This window comes from Megalobrama amblycephala, linkage group LG10 (genome assembly GCF_018812025.1).
Source record: "Megalobrama amblycephala isolate DHTTF-2021 linkage group LG10, ASM1881202v1, whole genome shotgun sequence".
NCBI lineage: Eukaryota > Metazoa > Chordata > Actinopteri > Cypriniformes > Xenocyprididae > Megalobrama > Megalobrama amblycephala.
In genome coordinates, this window is record NC_063053.1 from 21427886 (window position 1) to 21442579 (window position 14694).

At 36.4% G+C, this 14694-nt stretch overlaps 1 protein-coding gene and 1 long non-coding RNA gene across 2 annotated transcripts; one reads left to right on the plus strand and one right to left on the minus strand.

Annotated features, from left to right (window-relative positions):
* Positions 1–728: 728 nt before the first annotated feature.
* On the minus strand, positions 729–7288 carry LOC125277147. Its single transcript, XR_007186817.1, has 2 exons — positions 7224–7288; positions 729–1635 (listed from the first exon to the last, which is right to left on the minus strand). It is a non-coding gene; the product is annotated as an uncharacterized LOC125277147 (long non-coding RNA).
* Positions 7289–8733: 1445 nt separating this feature from the next.
* Positions 8734–11363, plus strand: cfl1l (cofilin 1 (non-muscle), like). Its single transcript, XM_048205432.1, has 4 exons — positions 8734–9095; positions 9847–10145; positions 10713–10789; positions 10912–11363. The coding sequence occupies exons 1-4, from the start codon at positions 9093–9095 to the stop codon at positions 11022–11024; spliced, it is 492 nt and encodes a 163-aa protein (XP_048061389.1). The 5' UTR covers positions 8734–9092; the 3' UTR covers positions 11025–11363.
* The last annotated feature ends 3331 nt before the right edge of the window (positions 11364–14694 follow it).

Sequence of the window (14694 nt, forward strand, 5' to 3'; positions counted from 1 at the left end):
AAGTCATAAATCATTATCTGACTGCAGTGAAATAATTTCACCGCCTCTCTGCTTTGTAACCATAGCAGCTGGTCAATAAACTGCAACTTAAACACACTCTGTGTGTGTGTGTGTGTGTGTGTGTGTGTGTGTGTGTGTTCTTTATGGTAACTTGAGATTCAGTCATTCACAGCTTTAAAAGTAAGGCTGATTTTCCTAAAATCAAATGCGAGCAGCATTAATATTATTTGCCTGGATTTAGTGGCTGATAGTTACTCAAGCACACACATTCTGGGTAATCTTCCTCTTCAAAACTGACATTGTTAAACAACACTGCCATTTAATTTAGGGATTTTCAGCCTCAAGACTGACTTCATATAACCACAACCCCCAAAGAATGTGTATGCACTGCCATTTTCAGAATAATACCATAACATACTACAGTTAGAGTGTATAACACTGGAGAGGGGAGATGTTTCCAAAGCTATCAGAAGCCAGAAATGCTCTCACATGGGCCTGGATATTTGTCATCATCTTTAAATGTTGCATATGTTGGAAATGAGCTAGGAGGGGCAAAAACAGTTGTGTTGAAATAACCTTTAACCTCTTCTCCCTTGCACTAGCTCAGGTTATGGAGTTCACAGTAGCAGATCTGTCCATAAACACACACACACACACATGAATGCACAGAGCTGAGGTTGATTTTGCTGGCAAAAACGCACACACTAGTACACATAGGAACAGCTTGATTGGGAAAATGTGTTCGTGTTGGTCATCTCCAGTAGGACCCAGTGGACATCAAGCCTGTTGTGTAAGCTCACAAGAGACCCCTGAACTAACAGGGTTCAAAGTGAACATCTCTTTCTGCACCAGATGAGTAACCGCCCTCTTCTCAGCAGCCAATCAGACTTTGACAATCTCTTTTATACCAACGATCCAAACGCTTCTACACAGAGTCTTTGAGCAATCGCCATGCTTGCTTCATCTGCGCACTGTGTGTAACTCCATTTTAACAGTCGCTTCGGCACAGACCTACAGAGCAACGGTTCCGTAACATAAAGACATTTTAAATTAGCATTGCAAAACTGCATAACCACACGCTTACATAAGTGCACCACTAGAGAACAATTACAGTGCTGAAACTTTGCCATGATGCACAGCAAAGAAGTATTGCTCGATGGTAAACTCAAGAACATTTTACAATAGGTTTCTCTGTCCATGTTTACATGCTTATTTTCTGATTAATATTCATATTCTGGTTACCTACTCAGCATAATCAAAAGAAACAGACATGCATGTTTTTTTCTGTCTATCCTATTGCAGAATTTTATTCATTTTTTTCTTAGTGATTTTGCACAGTAACTCATTTCTGTGCTTGCACCGCTCTTACTTATATTCACTTCTTCTAATGTTTGAAGAAAATTGCTCTCCTCTTTATTCCTGATGAGTTTCTTCAATATCTTAGGTTTTTACAACTGCCTGTATCATGAGTAATGGAGGCCAGCTAGTAGTTGCTGTGCAAGTAAAACCTCACTCCTCTGATCTCAAGAGATGCTCTAGGGACTGATGTTAGAGGTTGCAGCATTTAGCTTCCTTGTTAGAGCATCCGACTCCCACGCCAGGTTCGAGGCCCGCACAGAGCGGGGCAAGAAGGACCTGTGTAGAGGGGTTACACATATAATTGCTTGTGTAAGAACATACAGAAATATAAATGAATATTCTGTTACAGTGGATATTCCAAATACCAAAAGGTTTGATTAATACAGATATATACCACCATTTTTTGTTGTAAATTAGTCTAAATTGAAATCTACCCTGTTGAAACATCCACCAGCATAAGGTATGTTTTGCATGCAAAATGTCCCCACAAAGATGGCAATATCCAAAATCCTTGTCCTTGTGAGGACATTTTTTTGGCTCCCATAAATCATGATGTTTTTGGAAATGTAAAAATGCAGAACATTTTCTGTAATGGGTAGGTTTAGGAGAAGGTTTAGGGTTAGGGGATAGAATATACAGTTTGTACAGTATAAAATCTTTATGTCTGTGGAATGTCCTCATAAAACATGAAAACCCAACATGTGTGCGTTTGTGTGTGCTTGTTTATATGATTTATGAGGACACACATTTGTATAATGACATGGGTATTACACTGGTATTACAACGTAAACATGGTCCTTGTAATTAAAATGGCTTAAAAACATACTAAACAGTGTTTTATTTAAGCTGCAGTCTGTACGTTTTGCCTCTTTGTCACCATCTCTGTTTGAAACCTGCAATTGCAGTTATATGCGGAATTATTATCGTTACGTGCGTTGTGCATCGGCAATGATGAGTTTAATGATCGGCAAATGCTTGCTGTCAGTCAACACAACGGTGTGGATACTGTACTTCGGAATCACAGATTCTATGTCTTGGAAGTATGACCAAAATAAGAATTTTCACGGAAAATATCATCTGAACAAGTAAGTAACATTTCTGCCACTTTTGTTCTGACCAACTGAGGAAAAAAGCATTAGGTGTACAATAACTGCAAATTATTGTTGTTATACTTTGTTCTCAAATTGTTAATGTTAACATCAGCATTGCGTGACTATGTGTATTTAGTGTGTATTAGTGTTACCTGTAGACTTCATTTTCTGTAGCCACTCTGCAGTCCGAAGTATTTTGCTTTTTGAGCACGGCTGAATCTCCAGTTGTCACTGATTATTGTCATTTGGACCTTTCTAGATTACAATCCGCCATCAAAATGATAAGTTTAATTATTTCAGCTGCTGTGAGAACAGGCTATAAATGATCCGCTATCAGGAGCATCCTATATGCACAACCTACTAGTGATGTGTCGTTCTTGAACGATTCGTTCATTTTGAACGAATCTTTAATGTGACTCGGGAGGAACGAGTCATCTCGGGGGGTGATTCGTTCAGTCGCGCATGTGCAATATTCTGCAGGTTCTGTAGGCCTACTGCTAGTAGTAGTTCACCTGATGATTCAATTGATTAGTTCATTTCATGAGTCTTTCGGGTTTTGAGTCGTTCCTTAATCACGTGACAGACCCATACGCTACCAATGCATTCTGAGCCGGAAAGAGAATTGATTAGTTCTTTTTATGAGTCTTTCGGGTTTTTGAGTCCTTCCTTAATCACGTGACAGACCCATACGCTATGCTGTGTGACCCAAGCACATTATATTTATTAGTAAATAATGTTAACTCTCCAGTTTTGTTTGAGTTTGTGTTACAACTGTTAAAGCTGAAGTTATCATAACCTTGATGTTTTAAACTAACATTAATAATTCAAATTCAAAATGTTATTTGCTTTTAATTTATGTCATTATGTCCTTTTTGAGCAATCTTCTTATACCTATATTAGACCAATATGTCAAGTCTGCCTAGGAAAAGCAATTATTATAACAGCAAACTCAAAATTGGAGTAAAAATGAACAAACTAGGCTAAATACTTTGTATTGTAGGCTTGGATTATATTATTATATAGCCTAGTGTTTATTTACAGATAGACAGTCAAAAAGATCAATTAATCAATATTTTATTTATAACAGGGTTTTATTTATTTATAATAACACACCACAGATCCTCAGTAACAAAAACAGTGACAGAAATGTCAGAAATAGCGTATGGGTCTGTCACGTGTTTAAGGAACGACTCAAAAACCCGAAAGACTCATGAAATGAACTAATCAATTCTCTTACCGGCTCAGACTGCATTGGTTTAGCATGGGACTGCCTGTCACGTCATTAAGGAATGACTTAAACCCGAAGACTTCTCAGACAAGAGGTGAGGTGAGCTTAATCAGCTTGTCATAAACTGAAGACCCAGGTAATGAATTAATAATTTCTGAATCTTATAGCATTGTAGTTTTGTATTGTTTGTAGTGGGATCAGCGTTTGCATAAGTAGTAGATGTGTTGGGGAAGTAACACGTAACATTTTAATTACATTTTGCTAAAATGAGCGAAATGACTCGAAAAAAGATTTGTTCATTTTGTTGAACGAGACTCAAAAGTCAGAGTCGGTAAAATGATCCGAACTTCCCATCACTACAACCTACTAGCTGGGACTCCTTCCTTTCTGTTTACAGACGTGATGCAATGAGGCAAAGACAAACGGCTGCATGCTTGAATTTCCCGCGGAAACCCACCAGTACCAATTTTATTATAAAACATTATTGCAAGCTTAATGTTGTGAATCAGGCTAAGGTAAAGAGATAGTTTTGAACACTGGCTGTTTATGTACTTGCTCAAAAATTGATTTTGGATCATTTTTAACCAAAAAAAGTTATCAACTGCAGCTTTAAAAATGTAAAAATGCAGAAAGTTTTATGTGATGGGCAGGTTTAGCGACACTCTTAGTGTAGAGGGATAGAATATACAGTTTATAGAGTATAAAACCATTACATCTATGGAATGTCCTCATAATGATAGGTGCACCAACGTATGTGTGTGTGTGTGTTCTGAAAGTGTGTTAAGAGTGAACTGGAATCCCTCTGTACAACAGTGATGCCCAACCAGCACTGTTATGGTCTTTCACACTTCTTGTCTCCATCTCTCCACCCCTTTTTTTTTATTATTTTGCATTTATCTTTTCCTTCAGTCTGGCTGACCTAATAACAGTTTTATTGGTCTCTTGTGTAACCTCAAGAAAATCCCTTGATAAAATCTAGTATTAGGGCAGTAATTCTGAATTAAATTCACACTGAAGTGCCTTGAAAAGCACAGCGTTTAGTTCATGTCACAGCCCGGCAAAGCCGCATTTGACAGTTTGTAACAGCCACAGTTGTATTAAAAATACAGTCTAATAGATTCCCCCTTTAGATTTAATATAAAAACTGTTACTACAGCAAAACAATTATCATTTTAGTAAAGGCGATGATGTGTCATTTGAAAAGCTTGTACGTCGGTGCATTATCTCTTGTGTTTGACCTCCTCCAGCGCTATAAAATAGCCTACAGCATGTAGATTTTGAGTTCACTTTCTACTCTTCTGTCTCTGCTGAGATTCGTGTGACACTAGTGCAAATCATGGCTTCATTTACCCAAACTGAATGCATTTTTACACTGTTTCAATCATTGTTGCCTATCTGCCATTTTACAAAACAGAAAACAGTAAGTAATGTAGGGGTCAGGACGCTTCAGATGATAGAGAGTATTTAATTGGACAGAAAATCTGATGAGAAGCTGAAGTGTGGAATGATGCATTTAAAATTGTTTATCCATATTGGTGGCAGAGTGAAACTTCATTTTAAATGCAACTTTTGTCTTTGTTTTGGAGCACACTATACACTAGATAACATTGAGGCTAACATATTCAAACTAACAGCCAAAAAAGCTTATTGGGTAGGCTACACTGCCCTCTTCTGACTATGTGGCTTTACACTGTTTATACATTTTTAATCATGCAGATTCAAATATAGACGTGATTTAGCTTGGTACTTTGTTAAAAAAAAAAAAATTATGTAAAACTTTTTTATGTTTGTTGTGTAGGCTACTACATAATCTTGTTGAGCGCTGTTAGACCGCTGAGGCAGACTAGACTAAAATGTAACCTAAAAAAAAAGTAATTTCTAATTATTTGGGGGGGGGGGGGTGTCATGCTGCCAAAGACATGCAGCATAAATGAGTTGGACACACGTGATGGATGAATGTTTAGGTAGCGGAGAGACTAAGCAGTTCAGTGCCATTATTGTGGCAGTGTAGTAGCGCCATCTAGAGAATAAAATGTTATTGTTGATTATTATTAATTTAAGATATCAGAAACTGCTGTCATGAAGTTGTTGATATTTCCAACCAGCCATTGACATCTGCTTTTCCATACAGCATGAACTTACAGGCGAACATTTGAGCTCTTAATAAAGTATCACAACCCACTGAGTGTAATTTAATCAGGCAAGATCTCAAGAGCAAGAGTGCTGTATAGGCCTAGTAAACAGCAGTATGGCTGTGAATCACCCGTAAACACGAGGTGAGAGAGGAGTGATACAAGAAGTGAAAGTCTCAGTGCAGTAATTCTATATCAGCAATGCTGTTTCTCTTCTATGTCTTTATCAGGACTGCACATGCACACACATTCCTCCATGAGCACAGAACCTGTCCCATCATGCTCAGCTGGACTGAATTAAAAACAATGCAGAGAATTATAGGTGTGCTGTCAGTCCCTCTAAACCTACAGAGCAAAAGTGTCTGCAAATGAAATACAGGCTATAACTAACAGAAAAGGTGAACGTCCACACTTTGCCAATGCAACCACAGATAAATAATGCAACAAGTTTTGTAAAGTAAATGACTAGTCTAAGCTTTGTAATCGTCATTATCGTGGATTATAATAAAACAAAAAACAAAGAAAAGCAGAAAATTAGAAAACACAGCTGAATGCAATTTTCCTACAATGTTATTCTTCATTTGGGGAAACATTTCTGTCCCCCTAGAATGATTTTGAAGAATAAAGAAACTGAATTTTCTCTCAAAAAACCCCTTCAAAAATAAAACGATTCTAGTTTTAAAGAATAGATTTTAATTCTGTCTCTTTAATTACTTTTTTTTTCTAATATTTGAAATAGAAATTGAAAATTTTGAGTGTCTATTTTCATTTATTTCGCTTTAAAATTATCATTAGATATATTTTTGCTGTCAACAAATTGATCAGAAGTTGTCATAACTAACATACATGACTTTTCAAAGTATTGAATTCAAGAAAATTACATTTGTTGACTATATATTTTTGCTAGCTAATTCATTTTCAGAATAAATATTTGACATCATTCTGGTTTAAAATCAGCAAATACTGTACATTTTAAATTTATATATATATATATATATATATATATGAGCAATATCACACGAGTAGCCGTGCGATATGGCTTTATATCAGCACGCTGTGATTCGTCCGTAGGCACGAGGCCGCAGGCAATCACAGCGTGCTGATATACAGCCATATCGCACGGCTACGAGTGTGATATTGCGTTTATACAACAGTTCGACGGCACGAGTGTGTAAATAAATAAGAACAACAACGGAGTGTCTTTAAAACCCTCTTTTGTGCAGCACTACTTCCTTCCGCCACGGATTCAAATCTCAATTTGACAGTTGGACCAAGCCTCCGTTACTAACTCTAAAACGTCACTTTAGAACTAGTAACGAAGGAACGTTGAGTCGCTTCATTGAAACCCATTGAATTTTGTACAGTATTAGAGAGAGAGAGAGAGAGAGAGAGAGAGAGAGAGTAAGCTATTACCTGTGTCTGGTATATTACATTACATTCATTCTTCAAGTCGATGTCTATAATATTATATCCTTTATACAAGTCCGTTTGAATGTCCGCTGAGGAAAGCGATCTTTGTATTTGTCCTTTTCCGTAACATCCATTACACCACAGCGCTAAAACAACTTCCTTTTGCAAAAGTTCCTTTCAATTTAAAAGTCTCTTGTGCTTCACTGACTCATTCTCCTGTAAAGTGTTGCCGCCATCTAATGGCGTATTAATGTAATGTTCACTCAATCCATATTACTTAATGGACATCTTTATATAAAATCATATTTATTAACAATAATATTTAGAACAACAAATAAGCACAACTGTACAGTTCAGTCAAACATAAAGCACTAGTAAAAAATTAGGTCACCATTTACGCTTGTATGTGGGTTTTACAAATATTTAACGAATGAAAAGGATTTTAAAGAGCTTGTGACAAAACCTCCTAACTCCATTGGATCCTCAAACTGTCAATCAAACCTCATTAATCTGCCTCACCTCCTGAATAAAGTGCGCACGCAGTTTGGACACCTCCTCTGTGCAATGCAAAGGTAAATAAAGATCTGTTGAAAAAAATTTGTAAAGCGTTTTCTTTACTCAAAAATACATATGTTTATAAAGTTTAATGTTTTACGTATTTGAAGAGCAGAGAAGAGTCTGATATGTCCTGTCTAGTTGTAGCCAATGTGCTATATAAGGATGTAACGTAACGTTTATTATTATCAAATTTAATATAGCACAATTCGACTTGCTCTGGAACAAATAATAGATTAATAAGACCAAAGATTGCCCGTTCTATGTACTCAAATTGAATTATGTCTCATGTTTAACCACTATAAGAGCCAGCGGCAAATCCCCGAGGCATTGGCCGAGATGAAGCTGTTCTCGGCGGTTACAGAAGCACTGAACGGCCGCTGACCCACTCGAGCTCGCATCTCCGAAAACGTCAAAACAAATGGTAAAATAGGCGCTGTTATTAAATATGAGTCACATATTTCAGGTCTAAACAACTACATTCTCGCCTAAAAAACTATTAAAACTACAGTTCGTGGTACAAGAAGTAGTATTTGTAAAAATTACGGTTGATTTGATCGGCCGCCATGACGGTCACTTCAAGCGGAGTGATACAAACGGTGAAAAGGCAGTAGGAGTGCTGTTATCACTGAAATATCGCATGGCTATCAGCCAATCAGATTCGAGAACCAGACAGAACTGTTGTGTGTATATATATATATATATATATATATATATATATATATATATATATTTTTTTTTTTTTTTTTTTTTTTTTTTAAATAACAGAATAAAAACATCTCTGCCCCCATACTCCAGCCCATGAGTAACTGAGCTGTTAAATAAACTTATTCATTAACATAACACATTATAAACATTAAAAATGTGCTGGTCTATAATAATCATCATGATTATCCTACGTCAAGTGTCATACATTTTTACACCTGGATCCTCCCATTGATGCAAATGTTAAATATGTGCCCCTCTCACCAAATAAGGGTTTCTGTTGAAATTCTGTCTTCCTTATAAGGGTGTTTTGTTCAGTCTCCACCTCCAAACCGCGTCTAACTTACCTGAACTCTTTCATGTGTCATAAACGTATCACTTTATCTGACTTTCTTATCACAAGTACGAAATATAAATAATTGGGCGACAACAGGATATATCCCAACACAAAGCAATTGAAGGTGTTCGTGCTGCGGACAACAGGTGGAAAGTCAGGTAATTCAGGATTGATCTGTCGTGAAGAGGGCGTGTTCAGATTCGCGCGCTTCTTTACTGTTCAGGGCATCAACGCACTTCTCTCTTCCGTCTCAGAAGTCAGAACAAGCAGCAGGCATGGTAAGTCCTCAGACTGGGGCAGTTTTCTTTCAGTGCGCACTTTGCTTGCCGTTAAACCATTTGGTAAAAACTGGCTCTTGTTAATGCAGAGCAATTATTTGCATTAACACTGTTCAAAACCGTACGCTACATGTGCTACAGTGTGATTTAGCCTACTAAACTCAATCTATAACTATCTGAAAACTGTATTATGCTAATTCCTGTTTGTGATTTGATCTATCATTGATAAACGAACTATATGGAATATATATTATTTATTTATATAATATATAAATATATAATGTATTTATTTATATATGTTATAAATAGGATATATAAATTATATAGCCTATATATATATATATATATATATATATATATATATATATAAACATTTTAGTTATTATTATTATTAATAACCCTCCAGATAACATATCCAGAGGTGTAACTTGGCTTCTTGTTCTGACTTGTTTGTAAAGGAATGGAATGTGAAGGCCGCAAACTGGTTCAGATTTCCATCTCATATCTCAAACTAAAGCATTTATAAAGATGGGTAATACATGTGGAATATAGATTTAAAAAAGAATAAAACTAGTTTAGTGGTAGTCCTGTGTCTGCCTTATCCAATATAGATAATTTCATGGGGTTCATACAATGGACTGCTTTGTGTTTCAATTGTTTTTTCTACTAAGTCATCTGGAAGAAAATGCTATCTTACTCAACAGTCCAATTGTACTTGTTTTATCATTGTTCTTTCCCATATGTCACCCAGGCCTCAGGTGTAGCCATCGATGATGAGGTGATAAAGTACTATAATTTAATTAAGGTGCGCCGCCAGGGTGAAGATGAGAGAGAGAGGTTTAAACTTGTGGTCATGCGTTTGAGTGAAGATCTAAAGAGCATCAAAGTGGACCACGACAACTGCTTGAAAGTCAAAGATGTGGCAAACACGGATGACGTCTTCAAGACTGTCATCAGTAAGCTTCCTTCTAAAGAGTGCCGCTACGCCCTGTACGACTGCACCTATGAGACCAAGGAGAGTGTGAAGGAGGACCTGGTCTTCATCGTTAAGTACGAGGCCCTTGTAACTCACTGATTAGTATACTTTTGCAGGCTTGTGTTCTGTGTGGCTGTTTGGGTGTTGCTAAGAATATTAGTGATTTTAGCAAGAATGGTGAAATGTGCCATTTCGATGAGCTACTCTTAGTAAGTGGAAGAATTTAGGCTGTAGCTTTGTCAATTGTCAAAAATATTTCTGAAAAAATCCTGCTGAAGTCTAGCCTATGCTTCCTTTGGCAATACATGCTCATTGTTGACATTTGAAGTTGAGATTTGTTGGGAACTTGAGCACGCAACAGAAACACACACAGAAATATAACATCAGCTCAAATAGGGGCCATTCACACAGAATGACAGATCTTGTTTATTGCTTTTAAAAGGATTAGCCACTGTACAACTGCATTAAACTGCTAATTAATTGAAAAGAGGGCAGGGGTTCAATGCATATATAAAATGTGGAGCACACATTTGAATAGAAAAACAATTAAAAAGTAACACAGTGGAACACAACAATGCATTTTGTGTGAAGCAACTATTAGGACAGCACTTTTTCCTAAATTGTTCCTCTTTATTGTACAGTGCCCCTGATGATGCCTCCCTGAAGAGTAAAATGGTCTGTGCAAGTTCAAAGGTTGATCTTAGGAAGAAATTGCCAGGTTGGTTATTGTCCTTTTAATGTTTTCAGTTTATTTGGTTCCAAAGCAGTTTTACAGAAAAAAAGAAAGACTAAAAAAATCAAAAATAACATACATTGTTGATGCTTTTTTTTCTCTCACAGGTGTGAAATTTGAGTGGCAAATTAATGACCCTGCAGACAAAGATGTATTAAATCTTGTGGAGAAACTTGGTGGGAAGGGTTCCGTAAAGTCTTTGGAGGGGAAACGTGTGTAAAACTTGACCAGTAAGACCACTGAGCCAACACCCCCATTATCAGTCTTTTGGTCAAAACAAAAGATTTTTATCTCTGAGAAATGTGTTTTAACTAATGATTAGCTAATAAACTTTGTATTTCATTGGTACCAGTATTTGTATGTTATTTGACCAAGTGAGAAAAACCCATATTTAATCATTTACATTAATGATCATTCTTTAGCAAATACCGATATTGTTTACAATGACAAACCATCAAATATAGTACAGTGACAGCCAAAATCCAATGCCAGAAATTACAATTGGACTGTTAAAGCAACAATGTTTACTTGAAAAATAAAATCATGTGTTTTTCAAAAACTTTGAATGTGTCTCTCTCAACTCACAGTTATTGGTATCTTTTGTAAAAAAAAAAAAAGCTATGACACAGTTTCTGTCATATCATCTGGGGAACCAGGAATAGATATTTGTCCTCTGTAGTGGAAATGTTATTTAGTGAATTTCTCTGACAGCATATCACAGTTTTCAATTCTGGATGTCCTGTAAAGAGCATTAAGGGATACCAAATGTTTAGACGTTTCACAATGACAACTCTCTCTCCTTGTTCTTTATAAAATGACTGACATTAAAGGTGCCCAAGAATGCTTTTTCACAAGATGTAATATAAATCTAAGGTGTCTCATGAATGTGTCTGTGAAGTTTCAGCTCAAAATACCCCATAGATTTTTTTTAATTAATTTTTTTAACTGCCTATTTTGGGGCATCATTAACTATGCACTGATTTACACTCGGCGCCGCCCCTTTAAATGCTCACGCTCCCTGCCACACGAGCTGTCGACTATATTACAGCGCATTTACAAAGTTCACACAGCTAATATAACCCTCAAATGGATCTTTACAAGATGTTCGTCATGCATGCTGTATGCATGCTTCGAATTATGTGAGTAAAGTATTTATTTGGATGTTAACGTTTTATTCTGAGTGAATTTGAGGCTATATGCTCTGTGGCTAACGGCTAATGCTACATTGTTGGAGAGATTTATAAAGAATGAAGTTGTTTATGCATTATACAGACTGCAAGTGTTTAAAAATGAAAATAGCGACGGCTCTTGTCTCCGTGAATACAGTAATAAACGATGGTAACTTTAACCACATTTAACAGTACATTAGCAACATGCTAACAAAACATTTAGAAAGACAATTTACAAATATCACTAAAAATATCATGTTATCATGGATCATGTCAGTTATTATTGCTCCATCTGCCATTTTTCTCTATTGTTCTTGCTTACCTAGTCTGATGCTTCATCTGTGCACAGATCCAGACGTTACTGGCTTGTGTAATCCCTTAAACATGGGCTGGCATTATGCAAATATTGGGGTGTACACCCTGACTGTTACGTAACAGTCGGTGTTATGTTGAGATTTGCCTGTTTTTCGGAGGTAGTTTAAACAAATGAGATTTATATAAGAAGGAGGAAACAATGGAGTTTGAGACTCACTGTATGTCATTTCCATGTACTGAACTCTTGTTATTTAACTATGCCGAGGTAAATTCAATTTTTGAATCTAGGGCACCTTTAATTTAATCAAATGTAACACTCTTATGAAATATAATATTTTGTACCTATCATTTAAATTAAAAAATATATATATTGTCATGAATCAGCATCTTAGGAAAATGTTATGGGGTTTCAAATCAAAATATGACTTTCTGTTTCGAAACAGGACATCGATTTCATGTCCACTGTAAAGGACACCAGACAGTTTCTGCCAATCTCATGTTAATCTTGAGTACATATAGAGTAGCATTGTATCCTTCATATCTCTGAAAAGTCTTTAGTTTTATCATATTTATAAAAGATAGATACGCTGTACCGAGTCTTTCCGAAAAAAGCCGAGCTCCTGAAGGCGTGACTGCCATCAGTGCTGTGGGCGGAGCTAAAGAGTCCTGAGCGCGCACAGGTTTTGCGTAGAGATCGTCTGCAAGCTGACATCAAAATAAAAAGGGAACAAAATCATTTGTGTTGTTTACATTTTATGCACTTGTGCGTCGATTGCCAACAAAACAGAGACATCTGATGCAGCTTTACTCAACACCCGTGATCTGCAAATCCAGCACCGAACTGGGATTTGTATTCATCACTGAAATCCCAGGAACAAACAAACACGTGCACAGCCCCGGCAAAAACAAACTTCATCCTCTGTTCCCTTAACGCTGGGTTCTTTGGGAAGCTGAAAAAGGTAATCTTTCCCTCACAAAGAAAAACACACTCCTTTGGTGACAGGAGCTGCGTCTCATTCCAGAGGCTGCGTCCTCCGGAGGTCACATTTGAAGGCTGCATACGTCATCAAGGATGTCATATTTAAGAAAAGTAACTGGAATAAAATTGACTGATATTCATTGTGAGGTGTAAAATACTGTAATTTCTATCTTATGTTGCAATCTAATGGTTATTTTTCTTAAATGAGACTGCCTCGATGATGTATGCAGCCTTCAAAGGGTGCAGCCCCTGAATTGAGACACAGCCATTTTTGAAAAATCTTTCGTCTTCCGTATCCCGAACGAAGCGCGTTGATGGGGGTGTTCTTGCTCTTGCTCTGAGTGATGTGTGTGCGCACGCTTATCAGGGAGAAGTGCCTATTCAAGGAATGTGGAATTCCTTGTATAGGCACTTCTCCCTTTATGACGTCATACAGGCCATACTCGAAAAAAAAGACCCTGAACCCCGGTTGTATTATTTTAAATTCACGTACATCACCAAGGTTTCCTATTCTCTGCGGAATACGTCAAGGTTGCCCTTTGAGCCCCTTTTTATTTTTATTTGTTGTAGAAACATTATCTATAGATATTTGGCATAATAACAACTTTGCTGGCCTGAATATCTTTAACAGAGAGATTCGAATCTCACAATTAGCAGATGATGCTACTGTATTCTTGAAGGATAAAGAGCAAGTTTCTGCAGTCTTAACTACAATTAATGCCTTCTCTAACGTTTCTCAAACTTAATTTATCTAAGTGTGAAATTATTTGCTTATTTGACACTGTAGAAACTGAAATCGAAAATATACCAATTAAAAATGAAATGAAATATTTGGGGATTCATGTAATGAAAAATGTAATTAGTAAGACAGGTTCTGAATTTTTCTCAACGGTTATTGAAAACAAAATATATTTTTAATAATTGGCTCCAAAGAGATTTATCAATTTTAGGTTTATCAAATTTAGATTTATCAATTTTAGAGTTTTCTTATCCAAAACAGAAGGATTATCCAGATTTGTGTACCCTTCCCTGTCTTTAGCTGTAGATAATCACACCTCCAAAAATATAGATGAGATTTTTCTTGATTTTATTTGGAGTAATACATTTCACAAATTGAAGAAATATGTTTTAGCAAACAAAAGGAGTGATGGGGGTCTTGAAGCCCTGATTTTTGATTATACTAACAATACATTTAAAATTAATTGGTTAAAAAGATGTTTGTTTGGGTCAGATTATATGTGGTATTTTGTTCCTAATAATATATTTACTAGGGTAGGTGGCCTTTCTTTTTTGATGAAATGCAATTACTCCACTAGTAAATTACCTATTAAACTGGCTAGATTTCATCAGGCTTTGCTGGCCTGGAAACTGGTTTACAACCACAACTTTTCCTCCCACAAATCCATCTTATGGAATAATTTGGATAT